Below are 14,651 nucleotides of genomic sequence, written 5' to 3'. Positions count from 1 at the left end.
TTTTTGAGACATCACTGAATCCTTCTAGAAGAATCTCTGCAGAAACTTCTGGAGAGATGTGAGTAATGAATAATGAATGAAATCTAATGAAAAAGGAAAAAAAGTTCTAAGATTTTCGTATTTGCATGGACACTCTGAAATTCCATTTGAAATTCTTCAAAAGCTCTCAATAAGAGTCTTCTGCAGAGTTTTTTTTTTCAAAAACAATAGAAAGAAAAAAAAGTAGGCAGGCCATAGTTTTAATGACAAGACTTGTTAGAACATACTGTTTTCTGTTAATATCATAAAGGCATAACTTTGTTATTAAATGTTATTATTGATATTCTTTTAATAGTATTATTTCCAAAACAAAATCCTTTTTTGGATAATTTTATGGTAATCTGCTAGAGAATGATTTTGAGTAGCGTCTGTAACTGCAGAAGTAACCGAATCTGAATCATCGAGTTTCTCTTTCGCTAATAAATCGTATTACATTTGCAGATGAGTAAATAACTCTTGTTATAGTGATCGTGAGAATTATTTATTTCAACTTTATGCAAACTTAATTTTGTTCGTGCACTGATCACTGGCGCGGAAAATGAAAATCTGCGGCGTGAAAAACAGCGGAGTATGGCGCGCCGGCGGCATCGCACAGGTCTATGTCATATTTGGGCTCAGTAGCCTCTAATCCTCTATAAATGGATGCTCAAAAATTTGTTTAGTAAGCAACTTTTCATAATCTAACATTTATCTGGACTAACATTCGAAAAAGCCGTATATGTAGATAATTTCTCTAAATTTTTGTATCGATGTTACTCAAAAGTGACAGGATATAAAAAATATAATAAACAATTGGCTGAAGTGAAAAACATTAATTCAATATAAAGTTTAAAATTGATATTGTAAAACAATTGGAAATTGATAACTTTTTTTTATAGTTTTTCAAAAAAGAACGGAACCAATCAGTGCAGAACTCACTTGTTTTCGAATAGAATGAATTCATGTACAGTCGCCACTCGCTTAACAGTCCCATTTGTAAAAAGTAGGAATTAAGAAAAAAGCGTTTGAAGTTTGACAATTCGTTTTTATGTAAAATTTGAAAAATCGTCATAAGTTGACAAATAGTTCAATCGTCTCGAAACTTTCACAGATTGCTTTACACCTCAATACATAACTGTGAAAAATATAACGTTTACTACAAAGTTGTTCAGTTTTGTGTAACAAGGCACACAAATTCGCGATGGGACTGTTTGCGCGTACTTTCAATATGGGACGCTAATGATTTGGTATTTTTTCGCACAATGACATAAAAATCCGCAATTTTTATTACGGGATATAAAAGTACGTTGAAAATGATGACTATTCATAACGTTAACTCAAAAGTGAAGAAAAATCAAATGCGACTGATATGGGAGTGGGGGCAATGTAGGTGCGTATGATTGGTCATGTCACGATGAACCTACAAGTGGAAGATATTGCGATTTGATGGTGAGCGTCGTTATTATTAAAAAGGAAAATTCAAAGTATCGTTTTTACCTAAAGTTTAAAACGTGCGCGCAGGAAATTGGCCACAGCCATTGCATTGCTATCTATCAACTCCTCCAACAGCACAACATCCACTCCAAGAAAGTGATACCGAGCATTTCTCTAAGCAGAATCTCCCCCACATTCCCTAGAACAGCATGCAGTCGTAGGTACAGTTCTCCCGTTTCATTGTGCATCCTTACCCCACAAAGTTGTTCTTCAACTCTCCTCATGAATAAGTTATTTGGGTGGAACCGTCGAGATAAACAGTTTTATGTGTGCGTTGCTGCGTTCGTCACCCACCAAACCACGTGCCAGAAGTTTCAAATCCCTGTCAAAAGTCTCGAGACCGGCAGGCGACTCCTTTTTGCAGCCATAACCTCATTCTACTTTAACAGAACTCCTTCTAAGTTACCTTGTCAGGGGGGCGTAACTCTCAGAGTAACAGAATCCTACTGAGAAAATTGATTCATTTTTTGGTTGTATCCGTGTCGACCCAAACGGGAAAGAGCGTCCAAACATTGGAATTTCTGGGGAAGAGCTGAGTTACGGAATGCTATCCTTCACCCTTTCATGATTGGCCACAGCTACATGTTATGTATAATTTATCTGCAAAGTTGGCCTTTTTTGTCTGATCCCAACCTCTCATTGACTTTTGAAAGGGTAAACTTTACTGCCAGTAAAATGTTCCTTTTTGTTACCGTAGTCCAGAGGCAGATGGTGTTTATTCCGGTAGATGCATGATAGCTAGGCGAACATGAAGATAACATTATCCACGAGTTCTCAACAGAACCGCAGACAAATATATTCTACAGTATTTTATGTTCAATGTAGGTATATTCATATGAATAATGTTCGCTACAAATTTAATTTAACACAACAATTGAAGAGACCTTCTGTTTTGACAGTTGGAAATAAATTTAATTCACTGTGTGTGAAATACATTGCGTGTGATAGCTCATTCCGGTTGAATTACTAGCGCAATACCTACAATGTTCCTCTACCTACCATCATTACCATGTGCATTTAATTAAATACAGTAAGCAGGAAGTGACATCCAATTGTTATATATAGGATTCAGCACCATTTGGGCATTTTGAGAACTTTCTGCTATAACTCTGTCAGTTTGGCATGACTACTCTCTAACCTTTAGGACCCATAAAACCGAAGCGCTCAATGCAAAAACTAAGACCTGCAGAAGTACTAATACAACAATAAGCTGAAAAACGGGCTTTGTCCCAATTTTGATGCTATGCTATGAAGAAGAAGAGAATATTCTCTAACCTGATTCTATCGTTTAAGTCAAACCGCTTTCCGGCAAGATGAAATTTTCAAATTAAATTACATCCTCCCCCGCAACACCGAGCATTATCACCAATGAGCAAACAATCCAGACAAATATACAAAGCACAATTTCCGTGATAACAACACACAGTCAACAAACAATACGGCATCTGACTGTTTCTCCGGTTGTTGGAGCTTCATTCGGTTTCAGTTCTAACCGTGCACAGAAGAAAGGAAATTACCTCTTCCGTTGTTCGTTAACTCGACTAATAATTCACTTTTCACCCACGGTGACTGCCGCAAGGCTGTAAGTCTCTTTGAATCGGAAGCAGCTAGTCTTCATAAGTGAATTCTAGACTGTTAATCTGAATATAAACTCACTTTTTGAAAACTTTCACAGCAAGAACTTCAATGTAATTAACCGAGATTGTATTCTCTTTATCTTTTCAGCTGCCCACCCAAACGGATTCCAACTAATCACCAATCACAATGTCCACCCGAAGGCGGAGTAGTAATTCTAGGAGTTGGAACCGATGTTCCACCATCCTCTCCCTAGCCCTGCTCACAGTCGCCGCCGCTCTCATCGGTGGCAGCTGGGCAATGACCAACAGTGTGTTCAAGGCGTTCAGCAAAGATCAAACGGTGACGTCCAGTACGCTGGGGTGGGAAAAGTTCAACGGCGAGAAGACACAACTGCAGTACGCGGTGACGAGTTACAACCCGGCGGAACATCCCCGCTCCAAGGAACTGGTGGACAGTGACCAGGTTAGTGTTGCTAAGCGTAAGCTTACGTTTCCGGTTGTTGGAGCTCAGGCCACCACCGCACCGAACCCATTTCAATCGGTTTTAATTAATTTAATTGAATTTGCTTTGCTACTACGTCGAATCTATCGCTCAGTGCAAATAAAGGTGTGCAAGCGAGCGTGTGTAATTTGTGTGTGCGGTCCGCCAGAGTCGGATCGGATCGTTGTGGAATTTGTGGCATTATTATAAGAAGAGTTATTCCTGAAGAATTTTCTAGAGTGATTTCCGTAAAGTTTTATTTATATCCCTCAAAACAACTAGAACAATTCGTGGAAGGTCTCATGCTCAAGAGTTTTTTGAAGATTTTCATAAAAACATAAGATGTATTGGCACATTCTACCGTGACGTTACAACGTTTTGACGCCTTTTTGCATATTTTTGCATATTCGGATTCCTTATAAAATTTCCAATAAGTATGATCTACTCAACAATTAGTTTTCATTGGAAAAGTATGTTAAAAATGAGAATCAGTAGCGTGACGTTACAACGTTGTTACGTCACGCTACTGTTTCCCATTTTACACATACTCTTCCAATGAAAACTAACTGTTCAACAGATCATACTTATTGGAAATTTTACAAGCAATCCGAATATGCAAAAATATTCGAGGGTTTACGGTCGAATTTACGAGTTATAGTAATAAATCTGCCCAAAAAGGCGTCAAAACGTTGTAACGTCATGGTAGAATGTGCAGAGATGGAAAATGATGAAGATTGCAGCTAAGCAGACACAAACCAAAACAAACATACTCGTGAACAACAGGGGCCCGAGAATACTCGCACTTCTTTATTCGTGAGTAAACGAAGCTGGTAAGCACTCGCATGTGATTCGCGAAGCTTCGTGAGTTTGTTTTGCATTTTGACGAAAAACGCATTTCAACGATTTACTATGCTGCTTTTCAGGAACAATGAAGTATAAAGCATTAGTTTATTTTGGATAATTACTGGATTTGCTTTTATAACCACAATAAAATGCACTTCCCGCACCTCCACAAGTTCTCATGAGTGTTTCTGTTTTTGTTTTGCTTCTCACTCACGAAGCAGGCGGGTGCGAATAAACTCACACACTGTTTACTCTCGGAATCGTGAGTAAGCCTTGTGTTGGCTTTACACTCGAGAATTGCTTCATGATGAGAGTAATTCCATCACTGAGAATGTGTCTATTATATTCATGTGGGAACTTCCGGTTGAATCATTAGATATATCCAACAAGCCTACAATTCAATGTGTACGCGGATAAACATGGACGTTAAAATTCATCTACATCAACAAGGATCTAGAAGGATTTTTTTCAGAAATTTCGTCACGGTTTCTTTCTGGAACTTATCGAGCAAAACCTCTTGAAATGCATTCCAGGATTTTTCACAGGATTCCTTCCATGATGATGATTAACCTGTGCTTGTTAGGGAAATATCTGTAAATAAAAAGAAAATCGCGTTAAGTACACTCATTGCACAATTATGGGTCACACACAATTATTAGTCACTTTCATCATTATTTGTTAACTGCTATTAAATAACAAGCTTTTATTAATTATTATCATTTTTCATGCATGAGTTACTTTGTTTGGTGTCAGAATATGTACCACAAGCAGGTTTATACGTCAAAACAAACATATTTTGAACATTTTTTTGTTCGGTGCAAAGTCGTCTGTCAAAGTCACGCTTGAATGGTAAACATCGTAAAGTGGCGAGCTGCATTCGTAAGCTTTTTTAAAGTGAATTTAAGTGATTTTTGGGTGCACAATGGTATCGACATCGAAACAAAGGTATAATTAACGCTATTCAAGTGGAAAATCATTCGATTGCAACAAATTCAAGCTAATTTGGAGCAAAATATAAGTGACTCATTTTTGTGCCAAGGGGCACGAAATTTCACACAATTATGGGTCACTTTTTGTGCTGCTTAAAATCGATTGAAATTTATTAGTAATTATTATCATTCTAGTTCTAGCAAGCGTAAATCCTCCCCTCGGAAGCAGTACTGTGCGGAGGAATTGGAAAAAGCTGTTGAGGAAGCACGGAAGACCGGCAAAATACGAAGGGCGGCCAAAAAGTATCAAGTTCCCTTTTCAACCGTCCAGCGTTACCTCCGAACTCCACCGAAAAGTAAGAGGCCAGGTCCAGGAACAGTTTTGACAGCGGAAGAAGAATCACGAATCAAGACGTGGATTCTTTACATGTCAAGAGCTGGATTTCCATTGAGTGATTCTGACGTATTCAATTCCGTGGTGGACTATGTGGATAAGATCCGGAAGAAGAGGGACATCCCCACGACTTTCCCAAGTGAGTATGATATTTTTGAATATATGAATAGAACCCGCTACATAAGATTCTCCTACAATATCGAACAGGCAGAAATTGGACGAAGCGTTTTCTCGAGAGGCACCCGGAATTGAAAAAGAAGCGCATCACGAAACTTTCAAAAGCCGCAGCGGTGGTCACGGAGCAGCAAATTCGCAACTGGTTTCTGGAGGTAGAAGAAACTCTTCAAGAAGACGGCATCAACATTTCTATCTTCAGCGAACCTGAAAGGATTTACAACATGGACGAATCAGGGTTCAGGCTTGTCCCGCAGGATTTCACGGCGATTTGTGGTCCGAATGTTGAGAACACATATTTTGTTCACAACAATTCCGACAAAGATAGCTACACGGCCCTGTTTGGATGTAATGCTCAGGGAGAGATCACACCTCCGATGATTTTGTACCCAGGAAAGCGAGTGTCACGGGACATGGCTGACAATACTCCAGATGGCTGGTCTGTAGGCGTGTCCGATGAAGGTTGGCAGACGTCTAAGACATTCTACGAATACATTACAAATGACTTTTATAACTGGCTGTTGAAAAATAGCATTAAATTTCCTGTCATTTTATTCGTGGACGGACATAAAAGTCATATCAGCATTGAATTGGCGGAGTTCTGTGCAAACCACGAAATTGTATTGGTTGCGCTTTATCCCAATTCCACAAGGATCCTGCAGCCATTGGACAGGCAATTTTTCGGACCACTAAAACAAATCTGGAGCAAAGTCCTACGGAAGCATGTTCTGTCAGGAAAAGACGCTAAAGTAACGAAGTTGAATTTCGGCTCACTACTTAAAACAGCAGTCGACAACTTCACACATTCTAAGGAATGTGTGAAAAAAGCTTTCAAACTGTGTGGTCTTTCGCCGTGGGATGTAAATGAAATTGATTTCAGTCGGTTGCCTACAAGTGCGAAGAAAGTCACAGAAAGCGTTGAACCTAAAGAGACGGCAGAGGGAAATGATGAGCCGGAAGATGGCCAGGACGCATTTAGAGTTCAATTGCACTATGCCGAAAAAGGACTCACAGAGGATCAGCTAACCAGATTCACATCGAACTGGAAAAGTGATTATTGGTATGGCCCGCTGGATGAGTTGGCACTCTTCAATTACTGGAAGTCTTTGAAAGATAAGTCGGAAGGTTTGATGTTCACAGAACCGCTGGAGCAGTTCCAAAGTGTTACTTTGGAGCTTACTTTTGAAGAGGATGGTACCTGTGCTTCTTTGGCACAGCACGAAGATAGTAACGGTAAGAAAAAGTAGTATACTTTTAGGGGTGTCATTTTATATTTCATATACCCATTATTTTATTTTCAGACCAATTGAAAGATCAACCACCAGTTGAAGACGGCGATGGTGTGCAGATGCCTGATCAAGGTGCCGATGAAGATTCTGCACGAAATGACCAAAATGACCCGTTTGACAGTACATTCATTTGGCCAAAAGTTAATGAGAAAAGTGGAAGTAAGAAACAAAGGCGAAAGGAACACGTGCCATCAGTCGCGACCAGCAATAGATGGCGACTGTGGTACGACAAAAAGGACCAAGAACGAAAACAAGAGGAGGATGCCAAAACAGCAAGGGCCGAGGAACGAAAACTTGCTCGTATGAAGAAGGAGGAAGAACAGGCAATCAGGAAGAAGAAAAAAGATGAGAAAAAGTTAAGGAAAGAAGCGTCCGAACAGGAAAAGGAAAACAACCCTTCTTCAAAACGGAAGAAGAGGACATTGAAGTCTAAGTCAAAGATCTTGAAATCTAGTGCCGCAGATAACTTGTCCTTGTAACAACCATTGATTGCTAATGAGAAGAAAAGAGAAACGCTGTAAGACTGTTGCATATGCATTGTAGAAGCGAATGTGCAACTAGGATGAGGCAGACGTTGACAACTTGGTTAAATTGTTAATTTTTCGTTGCTTTATTGATGAATTTTATAAATACATGTTTTTGTTCTTCACCTGAATATAACTAATTGTTTGCATTATCTACAAAACATTTTTTATTTATTCAATTGAAATTACCATTATTATAACAGATAACGTCGGTGTTTATTCAGCACAGGTGATAACGGACCAGCTAGTTATAGTAAGCTCATACTATGGGTGGCGATCATAGTTTCATCAATTGTTCCAAATCCTATTCGTTTCCAATTAGATGGGCCCTACATTTTTCCACAATCGGCGCAATATGTTTTTCACATTTTTTGAACACTCACGTTTTTTTGTGTAAAGTTCATATGAATCATAGCCGTAAGTCGCTGTCCATAAACAACGCTTGATTTTGGTCATCTCAGATCCCACTCCCTCGTACACATTTGTCCATGCAAAATTTTACATTTCTCTTTGGTCAGACCAGCGCCCCCTCTTCCTTTGAAGTCTTCGTAGTTTATGAACAGGCCCTAATATAAGTAGTCACTATTTCAATGAATCTAATCAAAAGTGTACAACTTAAAAAAATGTATGCTTTTAGTTTCCCTTGAGTGACCCATAATAGGTAACAAATTGACCCATAATAGTTACAAAGCAAATTTTGACCCATTATTGTGGTTTTGATTATGTTCTAACATTTCAGTAATTTTTACCGCCTAATGCTCACAATTCAAGCAGATTTCTTTTTGAATTGATAAAAAAGGTTAATTATGATTAGAATGTAAAATAAAAATAATGAAAGTGTTATTTTTGCATGAAAAACTATTTATATTATGAAATGATTGTTCCTTGAGTGACCCATAATTGTGCTATGAGTGTACTGTTCCTTTGAATTCCTCTAAGAATTTGCATCCTTTGACAGATACGTATTTCGACCTCAACTGTAAGGTCGTCTTCAGTGTCTTGTACTTGACTCGACTCCTTCCATGTTTTTCATGCTATTTTTCTTAATATTCCTATTTTAATTCCTTCCGGAGATTCTTCCGGATTCCTACCAGCATTTTTCGAATATTTGAACAATTCTTCCTCGAGAAACCTTCCAGGGTTCCTGAATTCCAACTGATTTCTCCTGGAATTACTCACGGCGATTATTTCTAGAATTTCTCCAAGAGGTTTTCTCGTTATCGTTCGTATATTCCCTCTTGGATTTTTTCCAGTAGTTCATCCATAGATCTCCACCAGAGTTTCTCTCAGAATTTAACTCAGCTGTTGTCGCAGAATTTCTCCGTTTCTCTTGAGATTGCTCTTGAAGATTTTCCGTGATTCCTTCTGGTATTTCTGAGAATTTCCCAGGAGATCTTCCCGGGATAGAGCTTCTCTAAGCATTTCTGAAAAGGGTTTTTTCACGAATGTTCTACAGGAGTTCCTCTCATGGGTTCTTCCGATGTTTCTCCTGCCATTTCTTTAAGAAATTTTCATAAGATTTTTTCTTAAGTTTCTCCCAGGATTTTTACATGAATTTTAGCTGGGTTTCCCAAAGGCTCTCGCAGGATTTCTTTTGAAAATTCATCTGATTTCTCTCGGAATTTCTCCAAAGACTTCTCTTAGTAGATGCCTTCATGTGTTGGTATAGCGATGTTTCTCAGATTTTATGCTGGTCTTCAGGAGCTTTTTCTTGCAGTTGCTTATAGGATTTCTTGCAGCGATCCTCCTGGGACTGTTTTTTTTTTTACAGATTTTTCTTTTGAGATTTCTTTAATAGTTGCTCTCGGAGCTGTTGCAGGGATTTTCCAAGATTTTTTCTCGGAATGTCACCTGAGATAACTTACTAAGTACTTTGTAACAATTTTTTGGAGAAATTTTGGAAGCGATCCAGGTGAAATCTTGAAAGAAACTCCGCTAAGACCTATTTGGGAAAGATCGAGAGGATCTTCGAAAGATATCCTGAGAAAAACTGGGACATCCTGCTGCTGATTATGGGAGTAATCTTGGTAGGCAAAATAAAGAGCTCTCAAAACCTATAGAAGGAATCCCGCAGAGAACTACGGGTGATATTCCGCGAGGAAATTCAAGAGCAAAAACTCCCTGGAAAAACTGCTGCAAGAATCTCGCAAAAATCCAAAGAGTAATTTCTGAAGAAACATTGGATAAATGTAGGAAAAGTCATCGGGAGGAATTCAGCGAGAGACTCTAGAAGTCCTGCAGAAATCGGGGGAGGAATTCTGGTATAAATCCTAGGAACAACTCTCAGAAAACCCAAAGACAAAAAAAATCTCGGGGAGCTAGGGTGACGAAGGGTATTATCGGCAGGTTTGTTCTCTTCGTCATAGGGGGTTTTTGTGAGCCGAATTGCCTGAAATTTGGGCATATAACTCAGCTTGGTTGGGAAGGATTTGAGGCCAACTCTGAGACCAACAGGTTTCATAAAACCCCCCATGACGAAGAGAACAAAACTGACGAAAATACGTAAGTTCCCCTATTATTTGGAGAAAATAACTCAAAATGGTAACTTGGGAGAAAGCCAGAAAAAAAATCGGCGAATCTAGGAAAAACAAAAATGATAAATTCAAGGAAGACCTCGCGAGAATAAGTAGAAATCCATGGAGGAATCCCAGATGGAATCCAAGGGAGAATCAAGGATACAATTTCTAGAGATATGCTTAAAGGAATTTCGGAACGAATTCTGGATGGATTAACAATCAAATTTCTAATCAAATCTCTAAATGATTTCCAAATCCTAGATATGTATAGTTCTTGAAAAGTATTCATACTAAGAAAACCGATTCCACTCTATTTTTTTTCAGAAAAACTCATGGAATTTTATTTTGTTTTATGAGTATTCACGGTAAACACACTTTAGTGTCAAAATAGCACTTCAAAAGCTGTTTCTAACCAGCGTTTTGACACAGCTACAATGCACTATGTAGTGTTTCATTGATGAAATCAATGTAAATTTGTCATACCATTCAATTGTAATACAGAAATAATGAAAAAAATATACAAAAGCATACGGCAGTGGCGGCTTGTAACCTAACTTTTTACCTATTCAACGACTCTAAAACTTGCGTTTGCGGAGAATTACGGATCAGAATCAAATTGAAAATAGACGGAAATGGCTATTCTCGTAATTTTCTACTAATTACAAGCCAATTTGTTGAGAAAATTCAAGAATTTACTTTCGTTGAACAGGTAGATTTGAGGTTGAGGAATTGTCACTGGTATACGGTGAATAGAGTCCCTCCTACTGTGAGTTATAACTGGCGACTTCACGGTATGTTGCTTAAAGTTTCTTAATATTAAAAAAAAAATAATACAGAAGTATGAGAGCTTTGTGATGTATTCCAGTGCAGGATCCAGTGGAGGATTTAGTAGTGCAAGAAGATTTAACAGAAGTTATGGAAGAACTACTTCCGTCTTTTTTTAAAGTATAGACTGTTTCAGAAATTATAAATACACTAACGATAACCTGCCATTTCAATTTGAGCACAATATCCAAAAAAGTTTCTTCTAGCTTTTATAGTAAACATGCTAACGAAGCAAATAATACCAATTTTGTTGATGTTTCTGGTAAAAGTTAAAAAATAGGGCTCTGTAAACTAAATGATTAAAATTTGAAGTTGCACAAAGTGGTCAAAAATGTAGCACAGTAGAAAAGAAAAAAATCTCACAGATAAAATATTTAATTTCCAAACACAATAAAAATTGCTGTATCGATAATAAAAGATACTTCTCAATTGGTAAGAGTAATTTTTACTGGAATATTTGATCAAGAACCACCATTACAGCCCTTCTCAAAACATTTTTTTTTTGTTTCAAATTTCTCAACAACACCAGTAGTAACAAACGTTAAGCAAACGAATGTCTTAATTACTATTTACTGCATTCGTTTTTATGGTATGACAAGCTTTGCCATCTGAAGGATTGAATGAGCTGAAAAAATAAGTTTGTTTAGATTAAATGCGTCCAGGAAAGCTAAGAAACTGTGTGGTAGTTCTTATGTTCCGTAGAAAACCTTAAAAAATGAGAAACTTGATCTCCGAAAAAATGTTGTGGAAATGCCTTTATCGATTTTTCCCAAATTTTGATCAACGCATTCCTTAGACAACTTGTTGAGAAAGCGAATGTGATAAAAATTTAATTAATTTTTGGTATTTATTGATAAAAAATGTTGAAATTATTAAAAAACACCTTTGTGCAAATGCAAATTTGAAAAATTAAATTATTTGTTAGAGAACTCGGCTGTTCTTTAAAATATCAAGATAATTGAAAGGAAATATAAAAATATGGAGTACAATATGCTATACTCTGAAACAAGTTGGTAAAAATCATTAGAACAGTTCATTTGATTGAATAAACAAAGTGTATTTATAATTTCTGAAACAGTCTATAATTTCTGGAAGTGTTCCAAGTTGAATTTCCTTGTGATTGCTTTAGGAATGTAATCAGGAATTTCAGGAATTCTCTGAATGAATCATGGCAGAGAACCCTAGAAGAACGTCAAAAGGACCAAGAATGCCAAGTGGACATCCTGAAGGAATCTCAGGATGAATTTTCGGAGGAACCCCAGCGAGCATCCCTAGAGGAATTTCAACAGAAATGGCTGAAGAAATCTTTTGATAAATCCTCTTGAATTGTGTCTAGGAACACGTGATGGGATTCTGCTAGAAATTTCTGCTGGAATTCCTGCATAGATTTCTTTAACGATTCCTCTGTAAATTGGTCCGATCATTCCTTTAGGTATTTTTTCAAGAATATCTATGTTGCTCCTCTCGGTATACCTTCAGAAATTCATGAACTACTGCAAACATTTTCTGATGGTGTTTCTCCAATTACAGTCAACTTTCGTTCGTTGCACTAAGCTCGTATCGTGCTTTACGTCAAAAAGTGACGTTCGACTTCGTTTTAACTGGGATACAACCCACCTAACGGGCGCCCAGTTAAAACGTAGCCCATCTAAACGTAGCCCAACGACCGAAAGTTGACTGTATTGCTCTAGGAGTCCTTCTGGATTTCCAGCAGGAATTGCTTGAAAAACCCAGCAAGACTTCTTGGAGGATTCCCACCACGAATGCCTGGATTATTAAACATAGCAATTTCCACAAAAATTCATTGAGAAGCTACAGCAGGGATTGCTCCTATCAAAGAAAGTTTGATGATTCCCGGCAAGCATTTCTAGAGAGGAATCCCCGGAGAAATTCTTGAGAAAACTCTATAGGTACAACATGAGGACATTTGGATGAAACCCAGCAGGCATTCTTGGGGAACTTCCAAGTGGAATTTTCGCTATAATCTTTTGAAAAATGTCCAAAGAAATCACAGAAGGAACTTCTGCAGGAATCCCAGTGGTCATTCCTAGATTACCTGATAGAATTACTGGATAAATTCCAAAAGAAATGGAGAAAGTCTTGTTGAAATTCCTGAAAGAACAACATTTTGAAGAAACATCTGAAGGAATCACAGCAGGACTTTTTGTAGGCATTTCAGCTGTAATTGCATGGGGAAATACGGAAATAATTTCTGGAGGAGTCCTAGTATCATCCCAGGAATTTCTTCAAAATTCCTCCTGTGATTCCTTCAGAGATTTCTCCTAAAAAAAGCAGAAGAATGTGTAATTCATAACAAATAATAACTTTGTAAAACACACAAAAAATCCCATAAATCCCTAGAAAATGTGATAGCAAATAAACTATTTTAGGGGTCGCTCACAAAAATTGACACATAACTCTTAAAATTGAGCAAATGAGGCAACGGTTTGTTTGGAAAATTTTCCATAAATAAAAATTGTATCCAACCAGATTGAAATTGTTGCCGATATTACAACCATAAATATGCACAACTTAGCGTTTTCCGAGAATTTTCCTAAAAATTCTTAAAATTCCTGCCATATGTGAAATTTCTCTATTATATATTTTTTTTCAAAATTTTCGGAATTATTCCGTTATTCCCTCCAGAAACATCATTCAGAATCTGATGCATCAGCAATTTTAGTAGAAAAATCACCATAAATTTTGACTAAAAAACTTTGAAATTTCCCCAACAATTTCTCTTGGGATTCCTGTGAGAATTCAAGCAACCGTTGTTCAACTAAACGCCAAAACCCCTTTCAAAAACTTACAATCATCATAAAAAATTTTAACTAAAAATAAAGAAACACACGAACTATTCAAAAAATTATAATTAAAGTTTAGCTGTATGCACCAAACAATCTTTAATGGCTTTAGTAAGGAAGGAAGATTCTGTCCGAATGACCTACGGAAAATGTGTCTAGTTTTCATATGCCTTCTTATTCAAATTGTTCCGCAAAAACTTCTGATAGTTTAAGTTTTTTTTTTCAAAGAAATCTAGAAGAAGAACCTTAGAATTTTCTCAAGTGTTGTCGATGAAATCCTTGGGTAAATCACTCAAAACCTGGAAAATTTTGTTCAGAATTATCTGATCAAGTTCGATTCTTGATTGTTGATTGAGTTTCAGAACGCGAAATTTATGGATGAAATAATGAGTTAATTCCAGTTTTTGTAAGCATTCCGGTAATTTCTGATCGTCGTTTTTGAAGAATAAGAACTTCTAAAAGATCTATAAACAACTTTTTTGATTTGTTTAACAATTACTTCAAAAATATTTAGTATTTTTTTAATAAGTCCACCAGAAATTTCTCCAGGAATTCCCTTCGAAATTTCCATTGAAAGCTGTCTCCAAAATTGCAACGACAAATACTTTCTTCTTCCTAAGTTTCTTTCAGAATTTGGCTTTCTGATGTCCTTCAGAAATAACTGCAAGTAACTTTTGCAGTAACTTAGTAACTTTTTTTCTTGCGTTCTTGCAAGAAACAAAATCTAAGAATGTCCTGAAAGCTCTTCCTTAGAAAAAAAATGTTTGAAGATTATTATTAAAA

The 14,651-nt window shown here is 37.2% G+C and overlaps 1 protein-coding gene across 3 annotated transcripts in view; it reads left to right on the top strand.

Annotated features, from left to right (window-relative positions):
- The window catches only part of LOC109432310 (protein unzipped), a 215,307-nt gene that overhangs the window by 163,254 nt on the left and 37,402 nt on the right, over nt 1-14,651 (top strand). For 2 of the 3 annotated variants that reach the window (XM_062855574.1, XM_062855575.1), the window contains exon 4: nt 3,238-3,552. In XM_062855574.1, coding sequence (XP_062711558.1) covers nt 3,277-3,552 — 276 coding nt within the window. In that variant the 5' untranslated portion in view covers nt 3,238-3,276. Of the gene's footprint in view, nt 1-2,973; nt 3,095-3,237; nt 3,553-14,651 lie in introns of those variants that run through there. The other variant, XM_062855576.1, reaches the window with a different exon arrangement.

Source organism: Aedes albopictus, chromosome 3 (assembly GCF_035046485.1).
Source record: "Aedes albopictus strain Foshan chromosome 3, AalbF5, whole genome shotgun sequence".
NCBI classification, from domain to species: Eukaryota; Metazoa; Arthropoda; class Insecta; order Diptera; family Culicidae; genus Aedes; species Aedes albopictus.
The sequence above is the reverse complement of the archived record's forward strand: the minus strand, read 5'-3'. Positions and strand labels throughout refer to the sequence as shown.